Source organism: Heterodontus francisci, chromosome 23 (assembly GCF_036365525.1).
Source record: "Heterodontus francisci isolate sHetFra1 chromosome 23, sHetFra1.hap1, whole genome shotgun sequence".
Classification (NCBI taxonomy): Eukaryota; Metazoa; Chordata; class Chondrichthyes; order Heterodontiformes; family Heterodontidae; genus Heterodontus; species Heterodontus francisci.
In genome coordinates, this window is record NC_090393.1 from 3,053,342 (window position 1) to 3,076,344 (window position 23,003).

At 44.1% G+C, this 23,003-nt stretch overlaps 1 protein-coding gene across 9 annotated transcripts in view; it reads left to right on the top strand.

Moving 5' to 3' along the window:
• The window catches only part of LOC137382533 (M-phase phosphoprotein 9), a 129,695-nt gene that overhangs the window by 57,394 nt on the left and 49,298 nt on the right, over positions 1-23,003 (top strand). For 8 of the 9 annotated variants that reach the window (XM_068054531.1, XM_068054532.1, XM_068054534.1 and 5 more), the window contains 3 exons: positions 1,630-1,734; positions 6,764-6,940; positions 20,760-20,938. In XM_068054531.1, coding sequence (XP_067910632.1) covers positions 1,630-1,734; positions 6,764-6,940; positions 20,760-20,938 — 461 coding nt within the window. The remainder of the gene's footprint in view (positions 1-1,629; positions 1,735-6,763; positions 6,941-20,759; positions 20,939-23,003) is intronic. The other variant, XM_068054537.1, reaches the window with a different exon arrangement.

Genomic DNA, 23,003 nt, shown 5'->3' on the forward strand with positions numbered 1-23,003 from the left:
GGGGGCTGCCCGGTTTGAGGCGGGCGGTAGCTGTCCAGTGAGATGCGATGACCTCTCCCACCGACAAAGGCAACCCATGGCGCCCAATCTCTACGCCAATTGAGCTGGGCTTATCACCCGTAACTGCTGCCTTCCGTGTTGTTTTGGTCGCTGTGAGGTGACTATGGAGTGACCTCTCCATGGCACATGCCTGGGCGGATGTATGGAGGTTGTGAGTTGCCCAAGCATCAAAACCCCCCTCTCGGCTGTCTTGGTGGGGTCCAAAGGAGTGCAGAGCACTACGTTTGACACCAGTATGGCTGCAGGAACTGCCGGAAACATGCCAAAGGTGACACATGACCGCCTTCGGGGTTCCGCTCCGGATTTTCTGTTAGGGTTTACTCCCTTAGCCTTGGTCTCTCCCGAGACGCCCACAAGGCAGTGGGGTTGTTGGGGCCCCGCTCAGGGATAGGCGGGGGGGTGGTGGGGAGGGGTGCAAGGGGGAGGGGATGCAAGGGGGGAGTTGGGCAGGGATATCTAGGGTGTTACGATTGGCGTCCCCCACATAGAGTGTCTAGGTCTTGTTGGCTGCCAGAACTTTGAAGATCTTTGAGATCAGGTTTGGCAGTTTGATTTCGCTGCCTCCCTTGATGCTGATCCGCAGGCCCCCGACTTTGTGCTTGATGACCCTGCCGCTTCGTTTCTTGCTGATGGTCTCGGGGATTTGTTCCAGGAGCTCGGTGTCGGCATTGCGGATTCCGGTGGCTTTCGGACTTAGGGATCCGGGCTGAGGACTCTGCGAGCTGGCTCCGTTGGTGGGACCATTCCAGGCGGCGGGGTCCCCAGGCTGCTCGCAACTCAGAATGAGATTCTCCTGGTTCGGAGTGGCCAGCACACGGTGCCAGCTGTCCCTGACTAAAACGTCCAGAAGCTCACTTCTGTGCAGCCTGCTGACTAACGCCATCTTTAAAAGATTCGACTATTCATGGAGTAAAACATCAGATCAGAGTTGATGAACTGGATGACCTGTTTCCATGCTGGAATATTTTATGAATGTAAGTCATCTGAGCTATTTGATTTAAATTGCGGACTTTTTGACTCTTGTTTTATATCAAAGATATACTTGTACATTCAAAATTTGAAATATAAACTTAATACAATTACACGTGTATTTGCTTGATCCTCCTGGCTTCTCACTCTCTTGTCTGTTAATATTTATTTTTATTATTTTTACAACAGTTTGCCCAAAATTTATTTTTGTGCACCAGATTTTCCAATTTTTGTTTGGTTTTACTTAACATTGTGGAAGAATGATAGATTGGTGATTGAGCACAGAGGTGCTGCCCACTGCTTGGTGGGATGCAGATTCCTGCTAGCATTTCTCCATTAGTGAAGTTCCAATTTTGGCTGTGAATCCGGAGGTGGGGTAGAGATCAAGCATTCCACATTTGGGAGGGCAACATCAGCACAAGTTCCTTTTCCTTGCTTTTGGAGCAGCTTCTAATGGTCAATTCGTTGACTAGTAAACTTGTGTATTTGAATATGTAACTTTTGAGGCTGGGTTTTATTTATTTGACTATTAATATAAGCTAAATTTGAAGTAGTTATTGTATTTTGCTAGCCATGAAATTGATTATTGTTGCATTTCAGGGTTGTTTCAAAACTTGAGGCTCAAATTAGACAAGTAGAACATGAGAGAAACTACGTGAAGGTCCGATCTGGTGCACATAGCTGTTCACGGAAGTCAAGCAGCAGGTAAACACAATAATATATCACATCTATTGATTTCACTGTCAAGGGAGCCAACAGATTTTATCTTTAATATGGTTAATGCAAAGAATGTATTTTGAATGTTGGAGCATTGGCACACAATAGCATTGAAGTAATAAGATGGAGGTTTAATTTCCCAAAAGTGCTGAATACGTGGTCACTACCTCTGTTCCTATAGAGAGGAACTGACCAGAAACCAGGTGTTTCTCTAATGGAAAGGCGGTTACACTAGAGGGCAAGTTACTTAACTAATCTTTAGCTTCTCCTAATGTCTGGTTCAAAGTGAGACTGGAGGCCTGAAAGTAGGTCACCCTCCCTCTTTCTAACAGTTAACATATGGCCCAGGTGAACAATTCTGTCTTTAGATGTAAATTCTAATCATACACAAAATCTGGATTACTCCAAATGAGCAGCCTGGCTGCTGCAAATGCCACTATAATTATTTTTATAAACATCTTGCTCCTAGCTTTTTTTTGTGTAGGAAGAGAAGAGTTGACTTTACTCGGTTTGTTAAGGACAAAAACTGATTTCTTCAAAGTGCACTGTTAGTATTCCAAGAAATAATCTCTTAAAAATTAATTTTTACCTGAAAACCTTAAAATTTGTGTAGTGGTAAATGGCATTGCAGTGCACTTCCCAGCAGGAGCCTTAATATTAAAGAAGGAAAGTAAAGTATTGTAATATTCTGTTTAGTGGAGAATATGTTGTATGCAAGGGTTTTAAAAGCACGTTTATCTTCTAATTCAAAATATTTAAACATAACCTTTTATTACGTAGTCTTAATTTGAAACATTAGCCTTTAAACTGGTGGCTTCAGCCCAATACTACTTGTCTGCTGGACTTTTGTAACTTGTATACTAAACTGTATGCAAAATCATTGAGATTTAACTATCAGTAACAGGTCCTTTTCAGAATAATTTTATGGAATATTGTAATGAGCTGTGATCTACATTTGCCTCTACAGTTTGTTGATGTGGAACCATGCATCCTGTCACTCCTTCAGGCAGCCACAAACTAATTTTAAAATTACTTTTCATTCTCTGGAATTCAACCTTATTTTGTTCCCTCTTCAGACGTAGTCCTTGTACCATTAGTTAATGGGAACAGCTTTTTCCTTACCTTTCTTATTAAGCCTGTCATAATCTTGTACACTTCTATTAAATCTCCTCTCAATCTCTCTTGTTCTAAGGAGAACAAGCCCAGCTTATCCAACCTAACCTTGTAACTAAACCGCACCTTCACCACCCCCCCCCCCCACCCCCCAATCCCTGAAGTCATTCTGGTAAATCTCCTCTGCACCCTCTCGAGGACCATCACATCCTTCCTGAAGTGTGGTGACCTGAACTGGATGCAATACTCCAGTTGGGGGCCTAGCCAGAGCTTTATAAAGGTTCAGCATAGCCTCCCTGCTTTTGTACTCAATGCCTCTATTTATGAAGCCCAAGATCCCACATGCTTTACTAACCACTCTCAATATGACTTGCCATCTTCAAAGATCGATGCACATTTCCTACATTGCAACAGTGACTACATTTCAAAAATACTTCATTGGCTGTAAAGCGCTTTAAGACATCCCATGGTCGTGAAAAGTGCTATGTAAATGTAAGGCTTTTTTCAGTGCTAAATCTAGGGCAAATGTTGACCTCTCTTCTATCAACAGAACCAGGTCCTGATTCCCAGTCTCTCCAGTACAGTTCTCCAAACCATTTTACTCTGAGAAAATTACAAAGCTAGGGCCAGATTGATGAGGGTAGTGCAGTGGATGTTGTCTACATGGATTTTAGTAAGGCAATTGACAAGGTCCCACATGGCAGACTGGTCAGAAAAGTAAAAGTCCATGGGATACAGGGAAATGTGGCAGATTGGATCCAAAATTGGCTCAGTGACCAGAAACAAAGTCGACAGATGTTTTTGCAAATGGAAGGCAGTTTCCAGTGGCGTTCCACAGGGCTCATTGTTGGGTCCCTTGCTATTTGTGGTATATGTTAATGATTTGGACTTAAATGTGGGAGGCATGATTGGGAAATTTGCAGATGACACAAAAATTGGCCACGTAGTTGATAGTGAAGAGGTAGCTGCAGACTCCAGAACAATATCAATGGTTTGGTTGAGTGGGCGGAAAGGTGGCAAATGGAATTCAATCCGGAGAAGTGTGAGGTAATGCATTTGGGGAGGGCAAACAAAACAAGGGAATACACAATAAACAGGGGGATATTGAGAGGAGTATAAGAAGTGAGAGACCTTGGAGTGCATGTCCACAGGTCCCTGGAGGTGGCAAGACAGATAGATAGAGTGGTGCAGAAGGCATATGGAATGCTTTCCTTTATTGGCCAAGGTATAGAATACGAAAGCAGGGATGTAATGCAGGAACTGTATAATATGCTGGTTAGGCCACAGCTGGAGTATTGTGTACAGTTCTAGTCACCACATTACAGAAAGGACATAATTGCTCTGGAGAGAGTACAGAGGAGATTTACAAGAATGTTGCCAGGGCTTGAAAATTGCAGCTATGAGGAAATATTGGATAGGCTATGGTTGTTTTCCGTAGAACAGAGGAGGCTGAGGGGTGACTTAACTGAGGGGCCTAGATAGAGTAGACAGGAAGGACCTATTCCCCTTAGCGGAGAGGTCAATTACCAGGGGGCACAGAGTTAAGGTGATTGGTAGAGGATTGGAGGGGACATGAGGAAAGACATTTTCACCCAGAGGATGGTGGGTGTCTGGAATTCACTGCCAGGAACGGTGGTGGAGGCAGAAACCCTCAACTCATTTAAAAGGGACCTGGACCTGCACCTAAAGTGCTGTAACCTGCAAGGCTATGAACCAGGTGCTGGACGGTGGGATTAGATTGGGCGGCTAGTTTTTTCAGCCATGCAGACACAATGGGCTGAATGGCCTCTTTCTGTGCCTTAATTTTTCTATGGTTCTATGGGGCGCCAATCAAGCGGACTGCTTTGTCCTGGGTGGTGTTGAGCTTCTTGAGTGTTGTTGGAGCCGCACCCATCCAGGCAAGTGGAGAGTATTCCATCACACTCCTGACTTGTGCCTTGTAGATGGTGGACAAGCATTGGGGAGACACGAGGTGAGTTACTCGCCTTAGAATTCCCAGCCTCTGACCTGCTCTCGTAGCCACAGCATTTATGTGGTTGATCCAGTTCCGTATCTGGTCAGTGGTGACCCCTAGGATGTTGATAGTGGGGGATTCAGTGATGCTAATGCCACTGAATGTCAAGGGGAGATGGTTAGATTCTCTCTTGTTTGAGATGGTCATTGCCTGGCATTTGTGTGGCTCGAATGTTACTTGCCACTTATCAGCCCAAGCCTGGATGTTGTCCAGGTCTTGCTGCATATGGACATCGGCTGCTTCAGTATCTGAGGAGTCACGAATGGTGCTGAACATTGTGCAATCATTGGCAAACATTCTCACGTCTGACTTTATGATGAACGGAAGGCCATTGATGAAGCAGCTGAAGATGGTTGGGCCTAGGACACTACCCTAAGGAACTCCTGCAGTGACGTCCTGGAATTGAGATGATTGACCTCCTACAGCCGCAACCATCTTCCTTTGTGCTAGGTATGACTCAAACGAACGGAGAGTTTTCCCCCTGATTCCCATTGACTTCAGTTTAGCTAGGGCTCCTTGATGCCGTATTCGGTCAAATGCTGCCTTGATGTCAAGGGCAGTCTCTCTCTCCTCACCTCTTGAGTTCAGCTCTTTTGTTCCTGTTTGGACCAAGGCTGTAATGAGGTCAGGAGCTGAGTGACCCTGGCGGAACCTAAACTGAGCGTCACTGAGCAGGTTATTGCTGATCAATTGCCATTTGATAGCACTGTTAATGACCCCTTCCATCACTTTGCTGATGATCTGGAGTAGACTGATGGGGCGGTAATTGGCCAGGTTGGATTTGTCCTGCTTTTTGTGCACAGGACATACCTGGGCAATTTTCCACATTGCTGTTTAGATGCCAGTGTTGTAGCTGTACTGGAACAGCTTGGCTAGGGGCATGGCTAGTTCTGGAGAACAGGTCTTCAGTACTATTGCCAGAATGTTGTCAGGGCCCATAACCTTTGCAGTATCCAGTGCTTTCAGCCGTTTCTTGACATCACATGGCTGAAGACAGGACCTAAGGAGGGCTGAGTTGGATCATCCATTCAGCACTTCTGGCTGAAGATGGATGCAAATACTTTTTTGCACTGATGGGCATCGTTGAGGATGGGGATATTTGTGGAGCCTCCTCCTCCAGTTAGTTGTTTAATTGTCCACCACCGTTCACGACTGGATGTGGCAAGACTACAGAGCTTAGATCTGATCCATTGGTTGTGGTATCGCTTAGCCCTGTCTATTGCGTGCTGCTTCCGCTGTTTGGCAAGCAAGTAGTCCTGGTGTTGTAGTTTCACCAGGCTGACACCTCCTTGAAGTTACTGTATTCTAAATGTTAAAAATTTAGTATACAACTTATGATTGATATGGTCTTTCATATTCAAACTTTTTTGGGTTTACAGGATTATTGTAGTTAACGAAGATTCTAGGAAGAATAACTTTTTTTAATGCCACCTTTTAGAGAACTGTGGGGGTGGCACAGTGGCGCAGTGGTTAGCACTGCAGCCTCACAGCTCCAGTGACCCGGGTTCAATTCTGGGTACTGCCTGTGCGGAGTTTGCAAGTTCTCCCTGTGACCGCGTGGGTTTTCGCCGGGTGCTCCGGTTTCCTCCCACAGCCAAAGACTTGCAGGTTGATAGGTAAATTGGCCATTGTAAATTGCCCCTAGTGTAGATAGATGATGGGGTATATGGGATTACTGCAGGGTTAGAATAAATGGGTGGTTGTTGGTTGGCACAGACTTGGTGGGCCGAAGGGCCTGTTTCAGTGCTGTATCTCTAAATAAAAAAAACTTAAAGTGGATAAGTCCTAACTGAAAATATGGATTACACACATGGTCTGATTATAATTGTTCTGACTTTTGTTTTTCCGTGACCTCTCTGAATTGTGTTCTCAATCTGTTTCCAAAAACAGCCTTTTCCATCATCCTGATGAAAATCATTCTCCTACAAAAACTCCTCCCAATGATGTTGCAAGACGCAAGTGGTTGACTCCGGGTTCCGACTATTCCATATTCACAGGGCAACCCTTAGAAAGTAACTGCAATGCTTCTAGCAATGAATTTGGGGAGACCGACCTGCAGCCCAGAAGGTGATGAGCCCAACATCCTTATTGCAGTTATTCTTTCAGCTTTATGTATTGTTAACATTACACACAAAGAACATTTTAAAATTGGGGCACGGTATGATACTGTTTTATCATTTCATACTGTCTTTTGAGGGATTAATAGATCTCCCATGGCATATCTCAAAGTAAACTGCATGATATAAGGACAGCAGTGTTATACCATGTAACACACATACATGTATAGGCTCATAATTTGCTGTCAGAATAACAGTGAGGCTAATAATCGACATAATTTATGTGCAAATGGTACAGCAACATCAGGCGAGGGCAGATGCACGGGTAAACACAAGTTCAAAAGTCGCTGTATAAGATGTGTCTGACAGCTTTGTGAAAGCGGCATCTTGCTGTCAGGCTCACTATTAAAATGCATTGAGCGGCGTGAAGTTGCTGTATTTGTGTGGTAGCTACGAGCTAAACTTGCCACAGTAAGTTAGAGCTGGTCTGAAGTGACGCAAAGAGCCTGTTCTGAAGCTATTTAAGATTTATGCATTTTTAATTAAGCCTGAATTAGCTGTCATTCTATTCACAATGTGATGAGTGTTAATTACTGCCAATGTGCCTCTCTGGCACTGAAAATTAACTATTAGAGGTGTGGAGTCATTCCTTTAGGTTTTAATTGTGGATATTTTAAAAAATGTGAAAGTTTAGATTAAAAATGTTTTTGTCACTTTTCTATTTTTCTTGCTCTCAATCCCAATCTTTTTATCCCTCTTTTTATTCTCTTTCTGTACCTGATTTGATGTTGAATTCACTCACTCTAAATTTACATTTCCTTCTCAGTTCTTGCTTTCTTTATTTCATTTAATCTGGTTAAAGAGATATAAATTTGCTTGCCCTTTCACTGAGGCCCCAGATGCCTGGTTTCCCTCGCTGCGTGTTTTTCAGCAACTCGAGGCACAAAATATCTTTGAGATTGAATGGGCAGAGTCAAGTCTTACTAATGGCAAATGCTGTAAGATTCACTGCTACAGCAAATTATGGCTCAAACTGAAGTCAATGGGGATGGGGGTAAAAATCTCCACTAGTTCGAGTCATACCTGGCACAGAGGAAGATGGTTGAGGTTGTTGAAGGTCAATCATCTCAGTCCCAGGACATCAGTGCAAGAGTTCCTCAGGGTCGTGTCCTAGGCCCAACCAGCTTCAGCTGCTTCATCAATGACCTAGTCTCCATCGTACCTGAAGTCCAGGGCAGCAGCCGTCAGCTAGGAGGAACCTAGGAGGAACCGGGACTGGAGCAGAGCTGTTTAAATAAGTGATTTCTGACAATGCAGCAGCCCGCTGACTTCATCAGAGTGCGGCAAAAGCGCACATGCGCAGCTATATCTTGCCAGGACTAAGTGGCGCGAGCGTGGGATGACGCCATCGCGCAGTGTTAACGTCATCATGTATCAGCTCCTGGTCCATCTTCGCGCATGCGAGATAATGCACCATCAGGTACCCAGCCCCCCCCCACTTGGCTGGAGGAAGCGGCTGAATGGGAGAATTTGAGTCTGGAGCTCGATCCCTGTCACTCGTTCCCGCCCCACTAGCCGATCTCCCCCCTCGGCAACTCACTGCAGGCCTTGACGCTTCCTCCCCTTAGCCACTCGTACCAGACCTCGCAGCTCCCCCACTCCTCTGGCTGATTGTTCCCCGCTTCGTGACACCCTGCTCTCCGGCTGCTCGCTCCCCGCTTTCGCCCGCTCCCCTCCAGCTGCTAACTCTAGGCCGCGCCACTTCCCTCATCTCATCTTGCCAGGACTAAATGGCGCGTGCGCGGGGTGACATCATCGCACAGCATTAATGCGATGTAAAGTTAGTTTTCTAGAACGATCCAGCCATAAACATTTCCTGTGATAAATTGAGCAGCGCCATCTTTAATCTTGGCAGCTACCTGAACATCGCAGACACTGACATTCCAGTTGGAGAGCCTGTATTTGCAAGTACTGCGCCACCTAGTGGTTGCGTTGTCAGCAAATGCAGCCTTTAAATAAAGAGCGGGGCTCGAGGCTCTTTACTTACCTGATGTCTGGGGCAGTGGCAGTCAGTGGCGGACCTGGAAGGAACCGGGACTGGAGCGGAGCTGTTTAAATAAAAGAGCGGGGCTTGAGGCCCTTTCCTTACTTGAAGTTGGAGCAGCGGCAGGCTCTTTGTCTGTGTTGGCATGCTGGGTTTGAAGGGTGGAAAGGGAGACTGCCAGTGACCTCACGGGAAATCTGTGGGCTGCTTGGTTGGTGGGTGTCAGCTGTGATTGCCTGTGGATGGCTTAGATAGATCAGAAAAAAAAAAGTTTTTAAAAATTTATAACGCTCAGATAGCTACCTTGTGGATGAGGAGGTTAGTACTACTCGTTTCTTTTTTTAATTGGTGTAATTTATTAGTGATTACTAGTTGGAATAGTGCTGTTTGGTCAAAGTAAGGCTGTGAGTTGTGTGGGGGATTTCGCTGGCTGCGTAGGTACTCTTTGATCTCTTTCTTTTTTGCCTCCACGGTACAGGGGAAAAAGCTGATTGGCAAATAACTGTTATGTTATTCCACTTATTACACTCGCAACAAATAGATTGTGGCAGCTTGACCAAGTGGAATGTGCCTCCTGTGGTTTGTGGGAAGTTGTGGATGCATCATGTGTCCTTGACAAACACATCTGTGGGAAGTGTCACCAGCTGCAGAAGCTTGAGCTCTGGGTTTCAGAACTTGAGTGCTGGCTGGAGTCACTGCGGTGCATCCATGAGGCAGAGAACTACGTGAATAGCACGTTTCAGGAGGTACTCACCCCGGAGCTCAAGAGAGCACAGGCAGAGAGGGCCTACGTGGTTGCTAGACAGGCAAGAAGGTCAAGGCAGGTAGTGCAGGAGACCCTGGAGGTCATCCCACTTTCAGTTCTGAGTGCCGATGGGAAAGAGAGTTCCTCTGGAGAGTGCAGCGAGAGTCATGACCAGAGCACCATGGGTGGCTCAGCTGTGCAGGGAGGGAGGTCAAAGAACAAGAGAGCAATAGTGGTAGGGGACTGTATAGTTAGGGGAACAGATAGGTGTTTCTGTGGTCACAGACATGATTCCAGGATGGTATGTTGCCACCCTGGTGCAAGGGTCATGGATATCACCGAGCAGAGCATTCTGGAGGGTGAGGGTGAACAGCTGGAAGTCGTGGTCCACATTGGTACCAATGATATAGGAAGAAAGAGGGATGAGGACCTGCAGGCTGAGTTTAGGGAGTTAGGAATGAGATTATGATTAGCAAGTAAGACCTCCAAAGGTAGTAATCTCTGGATTACTCCCAAGGCCACATGCTAGTGAGTATAGAAATAGGAAAATACACCAGATGAATGTGTGGCTGGAGAGATGGTGCAGGAGGGAGGGCTATAGATTTCTGGGGCATTGGGACTGGTTCTGGGGAAGGTGGGACCTGCGCAAGCCAGACGGTCTATACTTGAACACGACTAGGACAAATATCCTTGCAGGAAAGTTTGAGAGTGCTGTTGGGGATGGTTTAAACTAGTTTGGCACGGGGATGGGGACCTGAGTGCAGTCTTAGATGGGACAATTTCAGAGCAGGGAACAGGAGGCAGAAAATTAGCGAGTGACTCTGAAAGACAAAAGAAGCAAAGATTAAAAAGTGTGCAACACAAGAATTTGGCAGTGTTAAAGGGTATTTATTTAAATGCAAGAATGGCAGCTCAACGTACCTGGATGTAGAGTTTTCAGGCGGGTTAGAGAGGGAGGTAAAAAAGGAGGGGTGTAGCATTATTAGTTAAGGAATCAATAACAGCATTGAGGAGGGGTGATGTGCTAAATGAATCATCAATCGAGGTCATATGGGTGGAGCTCCGAAATAAAAAAGGAGCAACCACATTACTAGGAGTGTACCATAGGTCCTCAAATAGTGAGAAGGAGATAAAAGAACAAATATATAGGCAAATCTCTGAGTGCAAAAACTATAGGCAATAATAGTTGGGGATTTCAAGTACCCCAAAATCAACTGGGATACAAATGGTGTGAAGGGCACATAGGGGTTGAAATTCTTGAACTGCGTTCAGGGGAACTTTTTTAGCCAGCACGTACCGAGTCCAGTGAGAGGGGGCGCTATTCTAGGTTTAGTCTTCGGTAACGAAGCTGGGCAAGTGAATGAAGTAACAGTGGGTGATAATTTTGGAGATAGTGACCATAATACAGTTAGTTTTAGCATAATCATGGAAAAGGATAAAGATAAAATGGGAGCAAAGGTTCTAAATTGGGGGATGGCAAATTTTACAAAACTGAGAGGTGACCTTGTGAAAGTGGACTGGATACAGCTACTTGAAGGAGAATCAGTGGCAAACCAGTGGGAGGCATTCAAAAGCAAGATACTGCAGGCACAGTGTAGACATGTTCCCACAAAGATTAAGGGTGGTACTGCCAAATCTAGAGCCCCCGGTTATTGAAAAGCTTACAGACAGGGTAAGTTAAAGCGGAAAAAGAAAGCTAATGACGATCACAAATATCTTAATACTTTAGAAAGCCTAGAGGAGTATAGAAAGTGCAGGGATGAAGTAAAAAAGGAAATTTGAAAAGCAGAGAGGACATGAAAAATTATTGGCAGGTAAAACCAAGGAAAACTCAAAGATGTTTTATCAGCACATTAAGAGTTAAAGGATAACTAAGGGTTATCTGTGGGCAGGGTTCGTAATGCGTTTTTGTCTCTGTCTTCACAAAGGAGAGGGTTGATGCAGACTTTGTAGTTGAAGAGGAGGAGTGTGAAATATTAGATACGATAAGCATAATGAGAGACGAAGTACTAGAGGATCTGACATCCTTGAAAGTGGATAAATTGCCAGGATCAAATGTATTGCATCCCAGGTTGTTAAAGGAAGCCAGGGAGGAAATAACGGATACGCTGAGGATCATTTTCAAATACTCAGGAGATTCAGGCGAGGTACCAGATGATTGGAGGTCTGCAAGTGTTGTACCATTGTTTAAAAAGGGTGCAAGGGATAGGCCATTCAGTCTGACCTAAAGGCCAACTATGCCACCTGAACCCGACAGGACCCTACGACATGTGTCGGGCTCGGGTCGGGTTGCACTTCTGGTCCGGCATTCGGGCTTGGGTCAGGCTGGGTCGGACACGCTGTATCAAAGGTAAGTGGCTCCAATGTTAATTACATTTTTGGACTAGAAAGGTGGTCTTGTTAGTTATTTTAAGCTTGTGCAGATCAGCAACTAAGTGAAAAACGGAAGGTAAGTTAACATGATCGGGTTGGGCGCGGGAAAAAATGGAAGGACTCTGGCCAGGTCGGGCTCGGGTCGGACGTGGTTCTGTCTGGCTCGGGTCGGGTTTTTTTTTTTTGCAGACCCGAGCAGGGTCTGACCTCGGTGGTGGATAATTGTTAGAATCTATTCTGAGCGACAGGATAAACTGCCAGTTAGAAAGGCACGTATTAATCAGGGATAGTCAGCATGGATTTGTTAAGGGAAGTTCGTGTCTTAATAACTTAATTGAGTTTTTTGAGGAAGTAACAGGGAGGATTGATGAGGGTAGTGCAGTGGATGTAGTCTACGTGGATTTTAGTAAGGCATTTGACAAGGTCCCATATGGCAGACTGATCAGTAAAATGAAAGCCCATGGGATACAGGGGAATGTGGCAGGTTGGATCCAGAATTGGCTCAGTGACCAGAAATGAAGGGTAGTAGTCAATGGATGTTTTTACGAATAGAAAGCTGTTTCCAGTGGCGTTCCACAGGGCTCAGTGTTGGGTCCCTTGCTGTTTGTGGTACATATTAATGATTTGGATTTAAATGTGGGAGGCATGATTGTTAATTTTGTTGATGACACAAAATTGGCCATGTAGTTGATAGCGAAGAGGATAGCCTTAGCCTCCAGAATTATATCAATGGTTTCGTTGAGTGGGCAAGAAAGTGGCAAATGGAATTCAATCCAGAGAAATGTGAGGTAATGCATTTTGGGAGGGCAAATAAAGCGAGGGAATACACGATAAACAGGAGGATATTGAGAGGGGTAGAAGTGAGAGACCTTGGAGTGCATGTCCACAGGTCCCTGGAGGTGGCAGGACAGGTAGATAAAGTGGGGAAGAAGGCATATGGAATGCTTTCCTTTATTGGCCGAGGTATAGAGTACAAAAGCAGGGATGTGATGCTGGAACTGTAGAAAACGCTGGTTAGGCCACAGCTGGAGTATTGCGTACAGTTCTGGTCACAGAAAGAACAAAATTGCTCTGGAGAGAGTACAGAGGAGATTTACAAGAATGTTGCCAGGGCTTGAAAGTTACATCTATGAGGAAAGATTGGATAGGTTGTTTTCCTGGAACTGAGGAGGCTGAGGATAGACTTAATGAGGTGTACAAAATTATGAGGGGCCCAGATAGAGTAGACAGAATGGACCTGTTTCCCCTGACAGGGAGGTCAGTTACCAGGGGGCACAGATTTAAGGTGATTGGTAGAAGGGTTAGAGGGGACATGAGGAAAAACTTTTTCACCCAAAGGGTGGTGGGTGTCTGGCATTCGCTGCCAGGGATGGTGGAGGCAAAAACCCTCAATTCTTTTAAAAGGTACCTGAAGGGCTGTAACCTGCAAGACTATAGACCAGGTGCTGGAAGGTGGGATTCGATTGGGCAGCTAGTTTTTGCAGACACGATGGGCTGAATGGCCTCCTTCTGTGCTGTAATTGTTCTATGGTTCTCTAATGTAAGGAGTGGGGATGTTCACTGATGATTGCACAATGTTTCAGCACCATTTGCGACTCCTCAAACACTGAAGCAGTCCATGTCCATATGCAGCAAAACCTGGACAACATTCAGGATTGGGCTGATAAATGGCAAGTTACAGTCACGCCACACAAATGCCAGGCAATAACCATCATCCCTTGACATTCAATGGCATTACCATGGCTGAATCCCCCACCATCAACATCCTGGGATTACCATTGACCAGAAATTGAACTGGACCAGCCATATATGTACTGTGGCTGCAAGAGCAGGTCAGAGGCTGGGAATTCTGCATTGAGTAACTCGTCTCCTGACTCACCAAAACGTGTCCACTACCTACAAGGCACTAAAGCACTGCAATGCCCTGTTGGATAGCCTTATATGGGAAATTCCCGACCCGAACCCGACACATGTCGTCGGGTCGGGTAGTGGACCTTTATCCATGTACTGCTGTAAAGGCCTGCTACCCGACCTGACCCTGACGACATATGTCGGGTTCTGGTCGGGTGGCTCTTCCAGACCTGGCATTCGGGCTCGGGATTTTCTTTGCAGACCTTTACAAGGCACAAGTCAGGAGTGTGATGGAATACTCTCTGCTTGCCTGGATGAGTGCAGCTCCAACAACATTCAAGAATCTCGACACCATCCAGGACAAAACAGCCCACTTGATTGGCACCCCACTCACCATCTTCAACATTCATTCCCTGCATCACCAACGCACAGTGACAGCAGTGTGTACCATCTACAAGCTGCAGCAATTTACCAAGGCTCCTTCGACAGCACCTTCCAAACCTGCGACCTCTACCACCTAGAAGGGCAGCAGATGCATGGGAACACCATCACCTGCAGGTTCCCCTCCAAGCCACACGCCATCCTGAACTATATTGCTGTTCCTTCACTGTTGCTGGATCAATTACTGGAACTCCCTTCCTAATAGCAGTGTGGGAGTATCTGCACCAGATAAACTGCAGTAGTTTACCACCACCATTTCAAGGGCATTTAGGGATGCGCAATAAAAGCTGACTTAGCCAGCGACGCTCACGTCCTGTGAAAGAATATCAAAAAAAAATTCTGATACTGATTTAGAACTGTATTTACTTAAGATTGCAAAATCTAATTGTTACATAACTACAAGCTCTTGTTTGTCTGTTTAATTGTTAAAGAAGTTTGCAGATTGGAAATGCTTGCAAGTTTCAGGCTGCATGTCAGTGGCATCCAACATTGAGTACTGGCTTTCTTAAAAAGACTGAGATGTGACTGTAGTGAAGTGTAACATTTGGCACAACCTAAACACATCATTTGGAATTTTTTTTTCTCCTTGATTTTCCTTGTGCCTCATACAATTGGGTGTGATTCTGCTTTTTGCTGTCTTGTTAAATCTCCTTTGATTGTGGCAGCAAGTGTATGGCAGCACTCTAGGAGAAATCTCAGGTCTCTCTATTGTTGTACCATCTTTAAAATTGTACTGCTCCTCATTCTTCCTCCCAAAATGCATCAGTTTACACTTCTGTGCATTAAACATTATCTGCCATGTTTCTGCTTATTTCACCAATCTATGTCCTCCTGAAGTCAACCACTATCCTCCTCATTGTTTACCACACTTGCAAGTTTAGAACCATAGAAAAGTTGCAGCACAGAAGGAGGCCATTCAGCCCATTGTGTCCGTGCAGGCCAAAAAAAAAACTAGCTGCCCAATCTAATCCCACCTTCCAGCACCTGGTCCATAGCCTTGCAGGTTACAGCACTTCAGGTGCATGTCCAGGTACCTTTTAAAAGAATTGAAGGTTTCTGTCTCCACTGCAGTTCCTGGCAGCGAATTCCAGAGCCACCACCCTCTGGGTGAAAAAGTTTTTCTTCATGTCCCCTCTGACCAATCACTTTAAATCTGTGCCCCTTGGTAATTGACCTCTTGGCTAGGGGAAACAGGCCCCTAATAATTTTGTACACATCAATTAAGTCACCCCTCCGCCTCCTCTGTTCCAGGGAAAACAACCCTAGCCTACCCAGTCTTTCCTCATAGCTGCAATTTTCAAGCCCTGGCAACTTTCTTGTAAATCTCCTCTGTACTCTCTCCATAGCAATTATGTCCTTTCTGTAATGTGGTGACCAGGACTGTATGCAATATTAATTGTTTAAATTCCACCAGCAGCCTTGGTGGAATTTGAACCTGCGTGCCCAGGGCATTAGCCTGGGCCTACTGCATTACTAGTCCAGTGACATTGCCACTACACCACCATTTCCCCCAGTAAGTTTGTGTCATTTGCAAACTTTGAAATTGTGCCTCATATACCCAAGTCCAGCTCATCATATCAGAGCAGTAGTCTTAATACAGATTCCTGGGGAACATCACTGGGAACAGTCTAGTCATTTACCACTATCACTGCTTTCTGTCCTTTAAGCCAATTTTGCATCTATGTTGCCGCTGCCCCTTAATCTAATGGGCTTCAGTTTTGCTAACAAACCTATTATGTGGCACTTTATCAAATTTTGTAAGTCCATATACACAACTTCAATCGCACTATCTTCACCAAGCCTCTCTGTTATTTCACTGAAGATCAAGTTTTTTAGACTTGCCTTGAAAAAACATGTGTTAATTAATAACAGCCAACACTGATATTTTAATGTCAATTAATTTTGTGCAGGATTATTGTCTCCTGGAGTTTTCCCACTACCAATAGGCTGAGCAACCTGTAATTATTGAGTTTATTCCCCTCTCCTTTTTTTGAACAGGGGTATGATTGCAGTCCTCTGGTACTCAGACTGAATTTACTGAGTACTCAGTAAATGTCATGCTCTGTACCTTGGTCATTCCTTGGCTGACGCTTCCAGTGCAGTACTGAGGGATGGCTGCACAGTTGGAGATGCCATCTTTTGCATAAGACATTAAACTGGCACCCTCTGTGCCATCTTGAGGTGGAAGTAAATGATCCCATGGCAATGTTCATAGAAGTGCTGAGGAGTTCTGCCCAGTGTACTGGCCAATATTTATCCTTCAACTGCCATCACTTATTAAAAAAAAATTGGTCATTACTTTATTGCTGTTTGTGGGAACTTGCTTTGTGCAAATTGTCTGTCGCATTTCCTGCATTATAACAGTGACAACGCTTAAAAAGTAAAGTACTTTGAGATGTCCTGAAGTCATGAAGGCTGCTGTATAAATGCATGTCTGTCTTGTTGCCAAACCTCTCAGTTCTGTGTTGAAACTTCAGAATGAAATAGGTTCCCCTGTAATTAAAAGTGAATTTCTAATTGATTACTGAACATATTACATTCTGTTATTCTATTCCTATACTAAGGGTCGCAGCAAAGATTAATGTATCCTCTGATCATTGTCTCTGTCCCTCTTGGAAGAAGTGTGAATTGGCAACATCTACTGTTTTTGTATTGAACTCTGGATCCAGTTAACGATTTGTGGTTTGGAAATTGTGATTAATTATGGTCAGCTTTAAGCAAGGTTGGGTCCCACTAATTTGGGATTTTACTTGCCATCCTTACAGTGCAAGTTGAAGACCTAACTTGGATGGGAAAGCAATGATATTCAGTCCAATCCTCCAAAGGTTCTCAGCACTGTTACAGATAGACATGTCAGCCTTTTGAGTTAATTTTTAGTTCTGCAGTTTTATTATGACTTCGTTTGCTGACAACAACCACTAGGTGGAGCAGTACTTGCACGTGTGCAAATACAGGCTGTGCAACTGGAATGTCAGTGTTTGCGACGTTCAAGCAGCTGCCAGGATTAAAGATGGCGCTGCTCAATTTATCACAGGAAATGCTTATGGCTAGATAGTTCTGGCAAACTAACCTTACATTAAGTTGGATGGAAGCCCAGTAATATGCTACTATGTAGTTATAGGATACTAACTGATCCGTTGAATATTCCAGTAATCCTATTAAATACAAAAGGAATTTTATGATTGAATTTCTATTGGAAGAAAGTGAATTGGCACCCCGATCGATGGAAAAAAAAATTGGGCAGAATATAAAATGTGTTGCCAATTCATTATTGTGATTCATTTATATGACTGACCAGGACCGATTTCACCCGAACGCAGCTACTAGCTCCAGCCCCACTGGCTCCTTCCTCGGCAACTCGCTCCAGACCTGGGTGGGGGGGGAGGTGGGGAGCGAGTGGCCGGAGAGCGGTGTGGCACGAAGCGAGGAACAATCGGCCAGGGGAGTGGGTGGTCTGAGCGAGCGGCTGAAGGGAGGAAGCATCGAGGCCTGAAGCGAGCTGCCGAGGAGGGTGGAGAGCTCCAGCCTCAAAGTCTCCCATTCAGCCATTTCCTCCAGCCGAGTGGGGGGGCTGGATACCCGATGACGCTTTATCGCGCACGTGTGAAGATGGAACAGGCGCGGTTATGCGATGACGTAATCCCGCATGTGCCACTTAGTCCTAGCAAGATGTAACTGCGCATATGCACAGCTTGGCGCACCCTGATGACGTCAGCGTCCGCTGCGTTGTCTGGAATCACTTTGTTTTATTATACCCGCTGACCTGCATTCAGTTCCTTGAAAAGAGCTGACCATTAGTAATGAATGTGATACTTATAGAAGCACCAACAACTGTTCAGGATCTCTTGCATGCAGGTACATGTTAGACTTTTAAAAATGTGTTCCTACTGGGGTGTAGTATTAAATCAAACTTGCGTATCAAATTGTTTAAATCATCTTTCCTATTGTGAGTAGCTGGACAAGCATATGAGGGAGAAGTGAATAGAGAGTTTAGATGAGGAAAGGGGGGAGGAGGCTTGAGTATAGCATAAATGCTGGCATGGACTGGTTGGGCCGAATGGCCTGTTTCTGTGCCATATATCCTATGTAATCCTGTGTGTGCGCGCGTGCAATTGAAGTTTACAAAACTAGATATCGCAATGGAGCACGATGTGGGTGTTCGTAAAGCACACTGTGACTTGACTCAGAGAGGACATTTACTGTTTATTTTGCATTAACTAGAGAAATAAACTACTCTCAATTGCTTATTGATTGCCAAAAATGACTCATTGGGTAACAGAAGATATATAATGGAGCCATGGGTTCTGATTTCTGTTCCACAATAATTCATAACTTGGCAGGACTGGAAAAATGCAGCTATGAGGAAAGATTGGCTAGGCTGGCGGCGTTCTCCTTGGAGCAGAGAAGACTGAGGGGAATCTGATTGAAATGTACAAAATTTTGAGGGGCCTGGATAGAGTGGAGGTGAAGGGTCTATTCACCTTAGTTGAGAGATCAGTGACGAGGGGCATAGATTTAAAGAGCTTGGTAGAAAGATTAGAGGGGAGATGAGGAAAAACCTTTTCACTCATAGGGTGGTGGAGATCTGGAACTCACTGCTTGAGTCAAAAACCTTCAACTCATTCAAAAGGAGTCTGGATATACACCCCAAGTGCCATTATTTGCAGGGCTAGGGACCAAATGCTGGAAGGTGTGTTTAGAATAGGTGGATTGTTTTTGGCCGGCACAGACACGATGGGCCAAGTGACCTCTTTCCGTGCCTTAAACGTTCTATAATTCGAAGGGATAGTCAAAGTAACGCTTGGTGCCATGAAGGGAGACAAATTGAATCTCATGGCTGCTCATATAATTTTAGGATGCAAATGTGAGGTAAGTCATTGAAATGCTGAAAATTGGATGTAAAAATTTTATTCTAAACTAGTTGATTGCACATGTGGAGTAGAAATAAATCATCGTGTTCTGATCGCTGGACCTTGTAACATGATTATGTCTTAAAGACTGATTTTTAAAAATTCAAGATGGAGTCCAAAAGGTCAGCTGACCTGACCACCACTCTGCGAAAGGTTACCAGGACAACAGGAATACAGTTAAAAGACTGTCTTCTGAAGAACAGAGACTACAGCACGAATACCTGAAGAACAATGGATTTCTTCTTCCCAGATTTTTGGATTGTAAAACAAGAGTCAGTCATTGAGAACATGCTAACTAACCAGGCATCTGGGACAATGGAGAGGCCGAATAGCTTTTTGGAACTCGGATTACTGCTCTCTGCATTTTGGAGCAGAACAATGAACTATTGAATTCTAAGTCCAGATAAATTTAACACACTTTCTGGAGTCATGCAGGCCATAAGGAAGGAACCATTTGATTGCAGCCTCACACAGGTTGTAAGAAGGGAACCCATCAGGGTACAGCCTCAGGGCAAGCTGTAAGAGAAGACACCCAGCTATGGAAGCTGGAGAGAGAGACAGAGAGGAAATGCCCGCTCTCTGAAGATTACACAAGGAAAGCCTGTGAACACTTGAACCTATTTTGTGAGTTTAGGCTTGCGGAGGAGTAATGGGTCCACAGGATCACCGGAAATCACATTATCCACAGAAGGTTCAGGGCAGACGTGCTCAGAAGAGAGCAAAAATAATTTTTTTCTGAGAAGTCTGGGAGATCCAACCCATTGCAACTGGGAGGAGTTTGGGATTCTTTACTGCAAAGGATTTCGTCATCAATATAACATAGAATTGTGGTGTGAGGATTTTCAAGTGTTGAATAAAGAAAATACCTTTTTGTAATTTGGGGTATCAGCTACTTACAAAGGACTATTTAGTTAATTGGGGATTTCTTTTAGTTTAGTTATAATAGATTTAAAGTGTGGAATCTTGTGTAATTTGTTAAATTGTTCTAGGGATCCATATCTCGTATTTTTCACATTGACGATCTCTCTGAGGTTGTAACAATCTTCAGATGAGGGGAGGGTAGAGAATGGATAATTACATCAGTATGCATAGATATAATTTAGACCCAATTTATAGTCATATATTTTATATTTCCAGTATAAATTCTCATGTCCACAATTATAATGGAAACTATACAAACTTATTTTGCTCTAATTAATCTCCTATTCATGGCAGTGCTGTTGCCCTCCCCCACCTCTGGTGTGAGGGTGTCATTACAGCCTGACAAATTTACTTCGACATTTTTCATTATAAATGTGGGCATAGGAATATATAATGGTAAACTGTGGTATAAATATCATTGCACTAAATGAAAATAAAAGTTAAGACATTTGTATTAGTTTTAACCTCCAAATATGCTAGAGGGGTTGCAGAACCACAGATGGTATTTCAAAATGAATCCTTTTTCTCTTGCTGTTTTGCTTAGGTACCATTCCCCCCCAGAGAAGGATCACCCCTACAGTCAGCAAGATCCTTCAAATGGTTTGGAGGAACCAATTCCTCCTATTCTGAAAGCATTAAAAAAGCTTGATGCCAGAAACGTGTCTGAAAGCTGGGGAGTGCAAACAGCATTACATGATGTCTCAGAAGCAGGTGATGGTACAAGTAAGGCCCTTTTTTGTTTTATTCTGCTCACCTCGCTGCACTATATTTGCTGTTCAGCCAAGTACATTAGGATTGAAAACTAAGTCCATTAAACTTTTTCTTAAACATATACATTTCTTAGGATGTCATTATATAATCGCACAGTATCACAACAATTGGATTTCAGTTTTTCAGACTCTACTGTGTGAGTTCTCTCCCTGATGTATGTCAATATATCCTACCCTCATTGTGAGTGAATGAGCCCTTTGGACCACCATGATTGTAATAATAGAAACGTTGGTTGCAGGTTACATAGTCTGTCAGTGTATTACACAAAATTGGAGAATGGGCTAAAAGTGGCAGATGGAGTTCAATGTTAGTAAGTGTATGATATATTTTGGTAATAGCACAACGGTAATTATACTCTGAATAGAAGTAGGCTTGGTGTTGTGGACGAGCAGAATGATTTGGGGTAGAGGTACAGGTTCACAGGACATTAAAGGCAACACCTTTGGTTGATAATGCTGTAGAAGACCTGGGTTTTGTCTTCATGTATAGAATATAAAAGGCAAGAGGAATGATGAGAATATGTAAAACTAATGAGATTGCGGTGGAATTTCAACACAAATCTTTGCATTTGGGACAATGGTTATTCTTTTTGTCTTTCTCTTTGTTTCCTTCCCTGAGGCCAATTGTAGCACCACTGCAACTGCTTTGGCTGAAATTGAGTCATGCCCAAACTAGGGATTGAATCAAGGTGTCAGTTTTAAGCTGTTTATTCAGCAGAGATAAATGACATTTTGAAAGCTATTGATATCTGAAATGTTTAACTTAAACCCTGCATGACATACTGATTTTAAAATGCTTCATCATGCAAGCTAATCATGTGATGATTCCCAAATATTATTATTGTATTTTTTCAGTCAACTTTCCTTTTGTAGACAAAAAAGGTATTTGAGGTGATCCTTAAACCCTGATGGGTTAATAAATGTCTTTAATGCAGGTAACTTGAATTATGTAACACGACTGGAACTGAGTGAATTGCTCTTTCAGAGAGCCGGTGTGGACACGATGGGCCAAATGGCCTCCTTCAGCACTGTAGCAATTCTGCGGTATTGTGTGTAGTATTGGGCTTGAACCAGGAAGGGTATTGAGGCTTTAAGTAAGTTACAATGAAGGTTCATTGGAATACTACCTGGTATGAGGAAATATAAATATGATGAAAGATTTGAAAAATTTGGTCCTTTTTTTTATAAAGTAATTTACAGCACAGTAGCAGGCCATTTGGCCCATCAAGTTCATGCCAGCTCTCCACGAAGCTGTGCAGTCAGTTCCACTTTCCCGCTCGATCCCTGTAGCCCTACAAGTCTATTTCTCTCAGGTGGCCATCCAACTTCCTCGTGAAGTCATTGATTGTCTCCGCTTCCACCACCCTTGTGGGCAGCGAGTTCCAGGTCATTACCACCAGCTTCGTTAAAAAAAAAAAGTGCTTCCTCATATTCCCCCTGCATCTTTTGCCCAAAACTTTCAATCTGTGTCCCCTAGTCCTTGTGCCATTAGTTAATGGGAAAAGCTTTCCCTTGTCTAACCTATCTAAGCCTGATGCCCTGTTTTTGTGGACAGGACATACCTTGGCAATATTTCACTTTGTCAGGTAGATGCCAGTGTTGTAGCTGTACTAGAAGGGCTTGGCTAGAGGTGCGGCTAGTTCTGGAGTCTGAGTCTTAAGCACTACAGCCAGGAAGTTGTCAGGGGTATAGCCTTTACTGTATCCAGTGCGCTCAGCTGTTTCTTAATATTAAGTGGAGTTATAGAATTGGCAGAAGCCAAAAGACTTGCAGGTTGGTAGGTAAATTGGCCATTATAAATTGCCCCTAGAATAGGTAGGTGGTAGGGGAAATATAGGAGGAGGTGGTAGGAATATGGGATTAGTGTAGGATTAGTATAAATGGGTGGTTGATGGTCGGCATAGACTCGGTGGGCCGAAGGGCCTGTGCTGTATCTCTGAAGCTAAAAAAAACTAGCATCTGTGATGCTGGGAGCCTCAGAGGAGGTAAAGATGGATCATTTAACCTGGCACTTCTGA